This window comes from Desmodus rotundus, chromosome 11, assembly GCF_022682495.2.
Source record: "Desmodus rotundus isolate HL8 chromosome 11, HLdesRot8A.1, whole genome shotgun sequence".
Lineage (NCBI taxonomy): Eukaryota > Metazoa > Chordata > Mammalia > Chiroptera > Phyllostomidae > Desmodus > Desmodus rotundus.
The window spans coordinates 43,270,159-43,283,212 of NC_071397.1; the positions used below are offsets into that span (position 1 = coordinate 43,270,159).

The 13,054-nt window shown below is 36.0% G+C and overlaps 1 protein-coding gene across 1 annotated transcript; it reads right to left on the reverse strand.

Annotated features, from left to right (window-relative positions):
* Positions 1-683: 683 nt before the first annotated feature.
* CGA (glycoprotein hormones, alpha polypeptide) lies at positions 684-12,276 on the reverse strand. Its single transcript, XM_024552246.2, has 4 exons — positions 12,197-12,276; positions 2,724-2,830; positions 1,510-1,694; positions 684-1,027 (listed from the first exon to the last, which is right to left on the reverse strand). The coding sequence occupies exons 2-4, from the start codon at positions 2,821-2,823 to the stop codon at positions 950-952; spliced, it is 363 nt and encodes a 120-aa protein (XP_024408014.1). The 5' UTR covers positions 2,824-2,830; positions 12,197-12,276; the 3' UTR covers positions 684-949.
* Positions 12,277-13,054: the final 778 nt, after the last annotated feature.

The following is a 13,054-nucleotide window of genomic DNA, read 5'->3' on the forward strand; positions in this document are numbered from 1 at the left end:
TGTCAGAGCTGATGTTTCCGGAATTTCAGAGCAATGCCTACTTTTTGTTCAAGAGAGTGATATCCTTTCCTGAGACACCCCATTTTGTTACAACCTGGCAGTCAGGGACTAACACAATATTTTTTATTTAATTTATTTTATTTTATTTTATTTCATTTTTATTTTTATTTTTTGCTAGACATAAGCCAAGTGGATAGAAACTTCAGGCTGGGAAGGATTTTGTCTTTTCTAAACCCTAGCAGTGTTCTTTATGTATTTTTTTTTTCTGATCAAAAACTTCTAGCAGTAAAAAGTTGGTACATCCCCAAGTATGCATAATTATTTATTTATAAATTTCATATATGCATTACCATACTAATGTATCTGTACTTTTACAAAGCTCATCAACCACCTAAAGGGAGGATATAAAAATGATTAAAAATACTTAATCATTTTCTTATATATAAAAATATAAAAAATATATATTTTCTTCCCTCACCCCAATGGAATGCCTTGTAACTAGTCTACTAGCTGAGGGATTCACAGCCTCCTCTGGAAGGCTCTGTGGGAACAAGGTTTTCCAGGGTCAGGGCACTCAGTGCATGTGGCTCCAGCTCACCCATGGGCTTTCTCCCATCAATTAATTTTATCAAAATTAACTGGCTTTAACCTTTGAAGAAAAACATTAGAATTCAATGACAGAATGATGATTAAAAGACTTTATTTCCAGCAGAACCAGCTTTTTATAGTTGTGCCAAATGCCATATTTCATTCCAAATGAAAAGAACTAACTGCTGATTATGTTGTAGGACACAGAAAAGCAATAAATCTGCAGTATATCCTTAAAGCATGTCAAAAATGGTATGGTAAGGAAAAGAAGGATTTAATCTCACAGGGCCATAAACACTGAACAAATTAATTTTTCATTCCAGAAACTCAGAAGTCATCAACATGGCACTTTGCAAAATATTTAAGATTTGTGGTAATAACAAGTACTGCAGTGGCACGCTGTGTGGTTCTCCACCTTGATACTTCCCATGACTCTGGCCTAGAAGGGGAAGGAAAAAAAGATAGGTAATTAGATAGATAGATGGATGGATAGATAGATAGATAGATAGATAGATAGATAGATAGATAGATGATAGATGACAGCCAAAATTGAAAACTGTTAAATAAAATTATCTGCAGCCAACTGAGCTAAACAGATGCTTGCTATATTTGCATTTTCTCCCTTTCTCATATTTTCACTCAAACAAATGAGGTGTGCATTGTGTAAGCATGCTACCTATACTCTCTTCCAACCTGCCCCTCATCACCTCTGCCCCTGTTCTCTTCATTCTAAATAATACCAGCCTGTACCCACAAGGTTGTTGGCTCTTTTGATTAAAGGGGACAAATGCAACCTCTCCCTATTTAAATGCCCAACAAAGATAGGTCATTAGACGCCTCTGACATTAAACCCCATGGATGTACTCTGGGGTTCTCTGGTTGGACTGTTAGAGAGCTCCTGGGGCCCTTTTAAGTTCTCACCTTGGTAAATGCTTTGGCCACACAGCATGTGGCTTCTGAGGTGATGTTTTTTGGGACCAACATTGTCTTCTTGGACCTTGCTGGAGTGGGATATGCTCTGGAGAAGCAGCAGCCCATGCATTGATAAATTGGGGCACCCAGCTTGGAGAAGTATTTGTTTTCCTTCAGCTTGCATTCTGGACAAACTGTCACACACACACACACACACACACACACACACAAAGGCAAACAATAAAATAGTCCAAAGATGATTCAAAAAGAACTATAAATATTTCTTTATTATAAAGTAGTAAATAGTCTTTTTCTATTGGAAATAATATAAATAAATACATTTTGACTATATGTTTATCTTAAAACAATTTTTACAGATATGCATGAAAATCTCAATAATAGTAGTATTCTCTCTCTCTCCCTCTCTCTCCTCACCCCCTCCAAGCATGACTTCCCTTTCCCAACACTAATACTATGCCACAACTTGACAGATAAAAACTTCACGCTCATCTGAAAGGAGAATTTTGCCCAAACGCAAAATATTTCCCCTTTAAAATCTGCTATTGTTATTCCCATAGAAACTCCAAATATTGACAGAGAAAAATATGTCAGACTTAAGAAAGCTTGGTGCGAGCAGGGAGCCTGATGTTAGAAGGAGCATCTGCATGTGGCATTTGGGATTAAAATACTACCACTTGTCTAAAGAAAAACCATAACCAATAGTAGTTCACACTTTCATAGAAGATGGAATTATATCAGCTACTCTATGAAATTTTTCAAACAATACAGCCAAACAAATTTACTGCATTCAAAAATGGTATTGTTTTTCTCACTCATTAACTGATGTGAAAATTTATCTACAAAAGCCATGTTAAAATTCTCTCATATCTTCTGGGAGAAATGTAAAAAAAAAAAAAATTGAGCTTAACTGAATAAGGAAATTTTCTGCTTGTAAAACTTAGATAAAAAATAATCAAGAATATTTCAGGTGAAAATGTACAGGTTGCTATTTAAAAAGACATGTAAAATATCATTTTCATTGCACATTTTTGGAATTTAATTTTATGTTCACTGTCTGCAAGTGCCCAAATAAGTATCCAGCAGCAAGTATCAACCACATTTAAAAAGGAGGTGGATATACAATATAATTAATGGAGTTATATGATGTACATCTTGAAAGGTGTGTTTTTCTTATTATTGCAAACCCAAATTTGGTCACACACCTTGCATTGTAAACTCTTCATCAGGAAAGGAATGGAGAATATGCAGAAACACAGACAGCATGGCCAGAATGACAACTGCATGTTTTTTGTAGCACTCCATGGCTCTTCTGCAAAATAGGATGGAAAAATAAAAGTTACTCTAAAATTGGCTTACCAGTCATAACAACAACCAGTAGTTTTAACATTATTTTTAATAACAGTCATCAATAGTCCTCAGTATCTTGATCCCTCTGCTTACAGCTCCCAACACACTCTAAAGCCATGTATACGAAGGGATACATCAAATATACCCAGAATTTATTTATAAAAATTGTGTATTTATCCCTACATGTTTAAATTTCAGTCACCTTCGAAGTACTCTCCATTTGATGCAATATACCTATCGAGAAATTTTTTCCACTGCTCACAACAGTTTTTGAACTTGTTGATTTGGATGCCTTTTAGTGCTTCTGCTGTTTTTTATTTCACGTCTTCTACATGGGCAAAAGGTTTCCCTTTGAGGACTTTTTTTCATTGGGAAAACAGACGAAAGTTGCTAGGGGCAAGATCAGGTGAATAGGGAGGGTGGGGCATGGGGGTCATGCCATTTTTGGTCAAAAACTGCTGAACACTCAGCCTGATATGGGCAGATGTGCTAGTAAACCACCCATCATGAAATGGGCAAATGCATTCAAAGAGTCTTCCAAAAAAATTCAGGTAAGGTAAGGCCAAAGGCAGCACCAGTTGGCATGCTGATACAGATGGGTTCCGAGAACACTCACCTAGCCAAGGAAGCCTGTACTACAAGGGGCCAACCATCCAGAAGATAATTCCATGGGGGGGTCCCCCCTTATAAAACAATTTGTCTTTAAGAAAGAGGTGGGAAATTAAATCTTCTCATTTCTCACATCAACCAGTAGAATTGGGCTTAATGATAACAACAATAAATTATCTTTTTTTAAATATAGCATCCTGTTAAGAAGCCTTACTGTTCTTATTGGTAGTTAGTACTGGAAGGAAATTGAGGGGCTAGCACAAGGGAGCCTTGTGGTAATGAAACTGTTCTATATATTGATGTGATAGTTGTCACGCCAATCTACACACAGGTAAAATTGAGCTACACACATGCACATACACAAACAATGCTAGTGAAATGTGAATAAGCTCTGTGGGTTGTACCAATGTCAATTTCCCAGTTTTTCTCATCGTATTATACAGTTATGCAAGGTATTATCATTGCGGGAATTGGCCAAAGGGTATCTAGGACTTCCCCATACATTTTTTTTGCAACTTCCTCTAAATTTATATTTACTCAAAACATTTTTTCAAAAAGAAGACATTTCAGAATGAGATTTAAAATTACATGTTAGTCAAAATTTGTGGTTATCTTTCATGTAGACTGCCATAATAAGACCATGTTTTTGCTAGATGTTTATATCAATCCATGTATCTCCTACGAATGATTTTTCAAACAGTAGAACTAATCATTTATAATACAGAAAATAGGCTGTGTAAGCATAGGTAAAGCTAAAACATATATATGTCTTTATTTCTACCTGATGTATATATTTCTATGTGATGATCTATTTTATCTTTCTTCATCCATAATGAACATCGCATAAATATTGTTCTAAGTCAACGGTTCTCAAAGTGTGATTTGGAAGCCCTAAACACTTTCAGTGGGTCTCAGAGGTTAAAATAGTTTTTGTAATAATATTAGGATGCCATTTGCCTTTTTTCACTCTCATTGTTTCATGAGCAGTCAAAGAAATTTTCTAGAGTCTACATGACATGTGATATTACAATAAATTAAATAAAGAAACCCATGAGAATGGAGCTATATTCTATTAGGCCAATTTTTTTTTAATTTTGCAAAAAGGTGAAACAATGCCACTCTTCTTATTGATTTTTTTTGTTTTGGAAATTGCCTTTTTTGTAAATATATGTTATTTGTGTTAACATGTGATGGGTTTAATGTTCTTGTTTCTAAAAGAATAAATATTTTGAAACTCTTTCTGACATGATTTCTAAATCAGTAAATATTGATGAATATAACTTGACAAAAAAAGTTCTTTGGGCTCTTTGATAATTTTTAAGAGCATAAACAGGTTTGAGACCAAAATGTCTAAGAACTACTGCTTAAGTGATGTACAAAGTCACAAGGAAAATTTGAGAATTGAAAGTGCCTTCCTTTTTAAACTGCCATCACTTTGTGCTTCTATATTGCCACTCATATATTATGAAAATTCCGCATTATGCAGTAAACATACATCAGAATTAATTCAGAGAGAAACGTTTGGAACAAGATTGCAGGATGTGAAAACGTGAAGTCAATCCATATTTTGGAATTTGCTTTATAATAAAGGGAAGAGATATTAGATATGTGTATGTGTGTATGTATATGAGTGAGTATACATATGTATATGTGCATATGTGTATACATACATATATGTACATTTGCATATATATTTATATATATATGTTATAAATACAAAAGATAGTTCCAAGAAGACTACAAGCACTTGGTACCATGTGACATCCTGCCCTTCACTTACAAAGATGCTGCCATTGCTCCTCACTGCCAAAGAGTGAAGTTTCTGTTTTTCTCAAGGTGAGATAAATGAGGTGACTCATCTATACTCTCCACACCAGGAAGCCCAGTTGACTCATAGCACATTTTTTGAGATGACTGGCTAGGATGAGCTGCATAATTCTTTGTTAACAAAACAGATTAAATCTAACTGATTTCTAGAGGGTTAATCTAAGACTTCATCTCATTAGCTCATCTAACCCAGCTAACTACCAAGGAGAGGAAAAGTAGGCTGCCTTCAGAGAATGGTAATTAAGAAAGGGAACCTTGAAAGTATAGCCTGTAATCCCCAGCACACTGTCTGGCATGTGATAGGTATTCAATAATTGTTTGTTAAACAGAGAATAGGCCTGTAAATTATAGCATCTTGCCTGGTCCAGAGAAGATAGCAGTAGTTCAGCCTTGATGAAAGATTTGAGGATGGAAAGTGACAAGGGAAAGTAGAATGTTTGGAATTCTTCATTCCAACAACTCCCACATAGCAGGCCCTTGAGCAGGCTCACCTCTGCTTCCCATCACATCTGTCTCTGGGTGCACAAATTTAAACAACCTGGGGTCAGTGGTTGGGAAATTTAGCTTGGAGTGGATGTGGCTACTAGTTTTCTTCCCTCATGCACACTAGCTGCAGTAAGTGGCTTTTTACCTTGTTACTGTAACATATAACATGTTCTGAACCCCCAGTCTAGCAGTGAGTCTCCATAATCCCATGCTCCAGCCCTCAATCTCAATAATCCTCCAGGTTCCCAGTTTTTCAAATAGACATTCAAACATTGCACACAGTGACGTGATCTTGAGACCTATTAACACATTCACTGAAAGTTTGCTCCAAAGATAGTGACAAGGAATGTCTGAGAGACTGGGGAAGATGGACAAGGAGAGGCTCGTTAACACTCCCACAACCCATCCCAAATCCCCTCATCCATTCTTTGCTATAGACTAGTTTTCTCTTTCTTGTAAAAAGATGAGTGTTGGGTAATTTGACAAGAGTTCAGGATTGTTAAGTGCCAAATTTAAGGTTCAAACTGAACACTTGAACAATTGAAAGATTTTGAATAAGTACCTGCTACATATTTTGAATATGCCTCACAAGTCAGGCACTGTGCTAAGTATAGGTAGCATAAATATAAATAAGTTGCCTGCTATCTGACCCAGATATAAAGGCAATAACTATGAGTTAAAGTGATGAATGCTGTAATAAAAGCATTTGTAGACATTGAGACCCTTGGAAGGCCAGGCACATGAAAATGGAGAAATGAAAAAACTGACAATAAAGAACATGTACTTGAAGGAAAAAGAAACATGACAGGGGTGAAAAAGGTGAAAGATTAAGAAGGAAAAAACCTCCTAAACACAGACAACTGTATGGTAATTACCAGAAGAAAGGGGAGTCAGGGGAGATAGAAGAAGGTAAAGTGGGGATAAATGATGAAGGAAGAAGACTTGACTTGGAGAGGTAAACACACAATGCAATATATAGATAATGTATTGTAATTGTATACCTGAAACCTACATAGTTTTATTAATCAATGTCACCCCAATAAACTCAAAAAATACATCAATAGTAACTATATATTTTATTGTTTTGACATTTGTGCAGGAGTTTCATATATTCAGTAGTCCTCATAATTTCCCCAGAAAAATAGAGGTGGCAAACAGTTTGTCCCCAAAGTACCCCAATATCCAGAGGAGAATAAGGTCAAGTGAAATCACACAGTTCAGCAACAGTATTTGGGATGGGGCTTCTGTTTATCAAACACTTAATAGTGTTTTGTGCCTTCACAAAATTTTTAAAGGGTGCCAACTTGTTTTCCAGATGAAGTAGAGAGAAAAGAAATGAAAAAAATAGTTCCACAACCAGGGAGATATACAGCATAGCTTACACAGCTATGCATTCAAAAATAGTGGTTTCCATAAAGATGAACAGAAAAAAAGATAACCTTAAAATATTTATTTTAAAAAAGTAAATAAAAAGAGAATGCAGTATCTAGAAGAAAATTTAAAGCCTCATAGAATTATAAAAACAATTTCAATATTTTTATGACCATTCTTATAACAATCACATTTTGAGAAGTTTCTTTTCTGATTAACTAAATTTAAGGGGCTTATAATAAGATGTACACTCTCTTACTTTAATTGTTATTTAAAGGAACATCACAATATTAACATAATTATGTAATTCAAGTCTTGGCCATTACCTTTCTGCTGTTTCTAGCATGTCAGCATTTTTAAAAATTGTCTACACACTAAATCAATAAGAAATTTTGATAAGACAATCTCTATGAAAAATTAACTATTATTTTAAATGAGAAATTGAAATATTTATTGTTTTAAAATACCCAATTTTTTTAATTGACATTATTTCAGTAATAAATGCTTATCAGGAGTAAAACATCCGATAGCATCAATTTATCAGCCAGCAAAACAAAACATCCGAAGGCCAGCAAAGTTTTATGTGGGGCATTATTATAGTAATATGAGACTTTCGTGTGCATCATATTCTATTGTGTTTATTTGCACTATTTTCATGCAATCTTTTGACATGCAAGTACCATTCTTACTTAAAAGCACTAGAGCATAAAAACGTATTTAATTTTCCTTGAAGTCTTTCAACAATAGGTTAGACAAACCAGGACTACTGATTTCTCAATCCTGAAATGTTAACTTTATAGGAACGTTTTGCATGTGTGATAAAAAACAGAGCAGAGTTGCCTCAAAGAGTAGCCTCCTTCTTGTTCATTGCCCCTAAGTTTTCAATGCTATGGCAGGTTGTACTTTCTACAGATGGCCACAAAAATGTCTCTCAGCCTATATTTCCTCTGCAGTATGACCTTGCACCCCCACATTGAATGGTATGTCTATATTTGAACCCTCACTTGATCTAAGTGGGCCCAATGACTACTTAGGCCAATAGAATATGGGAGGAGCAACACTGGGCTAGTTGTGAATGGATCCCTGCATGGACCTGGCAGTTCCTGCTTCCCATCTCTTAGAAGCCAGTTACCATGTAAAAAGTGCTACTACCCTGAGACCATTGGAGGATAAGAGGGACAAGCCCCATTGAGAGGCTCTGAAAAATGAGATGCCACATGGAAAGTGAGAAGGAGGCCCAGAAATGAGTGAAGAAGCCGTTCAGGATGAGTAGTCCAGTTGGGCCTTCATATGACTCCAGCCTCAGCCACTATCTGATCACAAATGCCTAAGAAACTCATGTTAAGAACTGCCTGATGAGTTCAGTCTACCTACAGAACCTTGAGAGATAATGACTTGTTTTTCCCACTAAGTTTTTGGGTAGTTTGTCACACAGCAACGGATAACAGGAACAACTGGTTCCTCTTATAAGAAAAAATTTCTCTGCCAGGGTCTGTGATATAGGATGCCAATCTTGCCTCTCTACTTTATCCTGATACTTTTCCTCTGTGGGGTATTATTTATATAACACATATTCAATTAACCTATTAGAAGAAATGTAATAAAATGTGAAAAAAATAGACAACCTTTTACATAGTATCTGCAATACTAGATTTGGTAATCATAACTTACACCTTAAAATTGGTGCAAGAAATATCAATAATTTAAGATATTCCGATGATACCATCTTACTGGCAGAAAGTAGCAATAATTTGAAATGACTTCCGATAAAAGTAAAGAAGAAAGTGCCAAAGCAGGACAGCATTTGAATATCAAGAACAAAAATCAGGACCACAGAATAGACAACTTTAACACAGACAATAAAGACATTGAAATTGTTAAAGATTTTGTTTGCCTTGGTTCCGTCATCATTTCACTGAAGACTGCAGCCAAGAAATCAAGAGAAGGCTGAGACTCAAAAGGGGAAACAATGGAAGAATTAGGAGAGGTCACCAAGAGCAAAGATGTGTCATTAGAGACGAAGGCTAAGATCATCCACACCCTCATATTTCCAGTTACTATATATAGTTGTAAAAGTTGGACAGGGAGGAAGGCTGGTAGGAAAAACATAACTTACTCAAAATACTGTTTGGGAGGAGAGACACCGGACTGCCAGATAGCCTGGTCTGTCAGAAAGATAAACAAGTGGGTCTTAGAGCACTTTAAGCCTGAAATATCGCTGGAGGCAAAAATGACAAAACTGAAGCTGTCCCAGTGGTGATGGCCAGAGGGAAGGGGGGGCTGCTGGGTGGAGACAGGCAAAGGGGAGCGAGGGGAATGGGAACATTAGCAAAAGCATCCATAACAAAGAAAAACTGAATCTACTTCGGGGATATCATGAGAAGGCAGGGTTCTTTGCAAAAGACAGAAATGCTGGGGGCGGGGGGAATGGAAGGCAGCAGGAAAAGAGGAAGTTCAAATAAGAGATGAACTGAAAATAAAAGAAGCCATAGGCATGAATCTACAACAGCTGAACAGAGCTATGGAGGGCAGGACATTGTGGGCATCACCCATTTATAGGGTCTCCAGGTATCAGAGTTGACTCAATGGCACATAACACACACATAACATACTTTAGAATGATACCTACCATTAATTGAGCATTTGTGTGTGCTACATATTCTTTTAAGCACCTTGAACACACAAGTATATTCAAAACTCATGACAACCCTGTGAGGTATTATGCTAATTTTAGCAGATAAACAAATTCTAGAAGAAAGGTAACCTATAGAAAGTCACAAAATTCATCACCAGCAGAGCCAAGATTTTGGAATGTTTCTTTACACATTCCAACTCTAAGCTCTGAGGCATACTTCACTATACTGCCTTCAGATCTTTATATGTTACAATGAACTTCTCAAATAATTTTTTCAGATGGCATATCCCTACATAAAATGCTGACACCTTATTTTAGAGCAACATTAAATATGTCAGCTTAAATAAAACTTGCTCGTATAATTTTTTTATTTTACATATTTATCTGACTTCACTTTCTTCAGAACAACCTTAAGAAAGCCATTTCATTTGGATAAAAGGCATTTTGTAACTGATCAAGTTATGAGAACTAGTATCTCATTCATAAGGAGGGGGGACAGGGGAGAAGAATTATTTTTCACACACATTCCCTTGTTTGATTCTCTTTACACTTCTATGAGGAAAGCATTATTATGGCACTTACTTAATAGTCTATAAAACTATACTTCAAAGAAGTAAAAAAATTTTCCAAAGTCACCTGGAAAGTGATCTGATCTTAAGATGATCCCCTGCTACCTATACTACCTCTATAGCCTCAAGGAACACAGTTACTCCATTTCCTTCTTCAGGGCATTGATTAACACATGGATCATGCTGTTACTGTCTGTTGTCTTTTCCAATTTGACTTCCAATATTGCCCTTGACTTCATTCTCAGTCCAACCTAAGCACCTCTCTCTTTCTCTGTCTCTCCCTACTCTCTCACTCAACCCAGTGTATTAAGGATGCTAGAGCATTTCTAGAATGTTATCTCTGAGTCTGATGAACCAAAGATTATTGAATTACTTTGTGCAACTGAAATGTTACAGCATTTAAATGTTACATTAAAACCAGAACTTGCAAGGATCATAAGTTAAGGACAAACTACTCTATGATTCACAATCTATAAAAACGGGAGTTTGGTGCTATGGTCATGCTATTCTCAATAGAACTATTAATTGATTCCTGCATATTTTCTCTTTGTGAAAGCAGATTATCCTCATCTACTTTTGAACAAGAAGCACATTACTTCTAGTTTTACTATTTCTAGTTCCCAGCTCTCACTTTGAGTTTTCATGTAAATTTGAGTCCCGCATTACAAAGGAATGTACAATAAAACTGAGAATCTGTTCTGGAACATAATCAATTACTTTGCTAACATTGTTCGCTTGCTACGTTTTTCAGCAGAAAATGGTAAGAAATATGACTCAAAATTTCAACAACTCTATTACTGCAAAAAAAAAACCCCACTTAAATCAAAACCAAAGTTAAAGTTAAAATGAAAATACATAAATTTTTTGCAAATGGTGATTGTTCTTATCTTTTCAAATAATTCAAAACTACAGGGAAGTATTAAAAGCAATTTGGGTGACAAATATTTTGAATAATTGAATTTGTGTTAAGCCAAGGAAATATTTAAAAGACATCTTCAGAAACTTAAAAACAGTCCTCTGTTCTAATGTAAAATATCTTACTTTTGAGTGGGGAAAGTATCGCTGAGTTTAGGGAGAAAAGTTCCTATGAAGATGAAATGGAGCGTCTGTGTTCCAAAGGACCCACATAGTGTCAGCCCATAATTCTTCCATGTGCTTACATCCTGTTCCCTAACACTAATAGGAAAGGACAAAACAGCACTTTTTGCAGTCTCCTTTTCCCAACCAGCTGCCATTTCAACTAACACTGATGCAAATATAACTAAGGCTAGCAAAAGTTTCCAGAACTCTCTTTGGAACAAGCCAATTAGATTTGGGCAAGTGATTTAGAACTACAAAGTCATTAGTAATAGTTGGAGAAATACTACTGACACTTCTTCTTGCCGCATTTTATGAAATAAGAAAATGGAAACAATGATGTTCAAGAGATTTCACTGTTACTATTCAAATCTAGACAAGAACATCTATTCAAAAAACTAATGATAAAACAATATCAGCAACTTACACAATGTCTACTCACCCCCCCCTTCCTGATCCTTGAAAGCCACTCAAAAGAATGCCTTTCAAATGACATCAAATATTTCTTGAGGAAAATTTTTAGAAACAGGCATTCACACATCTCAGCAGGAGACATTTGGTCTCTGGCTTCTATTAGATAACATCTTACACCACACTATTACAGACTTCCTCCCAACTCAATCATGAGCTCTGAAAAGACAGTGTGTAAATGCCTGTTCCTCTTTTTACTGAAGTTTATGTGTAGCTCCCCAATATTCTCAAGTATTTTACTCTTCATTCAAACAATCCCCCAAATTGTTTCATTTTATATTACCTTCCTCTGGACTTTTTGCAGGATATGTTCAGGTCAGTTGATTGTGGCTCTGATTGTGGATCCGAAGTTTCGTTTGTGATTTCTCAATAACTGCAGTTAAATAAAGTCCTCACCTGCTTTTATAACAGCAGAGCAATAAAAACTGCATGTTCCTACCTGCATCTAAGCCCAGGGATCAACTGTAAATTCCATCCAATGACTGAATGGTACTTTGTGTAATTACCATGACATCAATTTGATCTTATCTTGTTTCAACCCTTAGATCATTGTTTAGTTTTGATCCATTTTCAGGGGGTGATGACCTCAAGGTCAGCCTATGAAACAAGAGCACCCTATTGTTTTCTATGTAATTTTATCAAGACTTATACACAACATCCTGGAAATTGACACTTTCCTATAAACAAGACCCTACCAGGATGATATTTAATTAGCTAAGTACCTGATGTTTACTTCAAACAGGAGAAGAGCTGTAAATTGCAGATCACAGATATAGAGCATTGCTGGGCATACGAGACTATTCCAGTAGGAAACAGAAAAATAAAATACATGCTTATTTAGACTTTCCTAAAATTAAATGTACATCTGGATTTAATAAGGATGCATGGAAAAGGTATGAGGCAGTTCTGAGAAGGGCTGGTTGGGTCTCAACATTTGTGCCTTTCCACCCCTTTCATTTCACTCTTGTAAAGCTCAGTTTTTTTCTAAGCAGAAATTACACATGTTGTGACTTGCCAGCTGTGGGACAACGTGGACAGACCTAGAGAGTATTATGCTCAGTGAAATAGTCAGACAGAGAAAGACAAATGCCATATGATTTCACTTATATATGGAATCCCCACACCAAAAAATGAACAAACA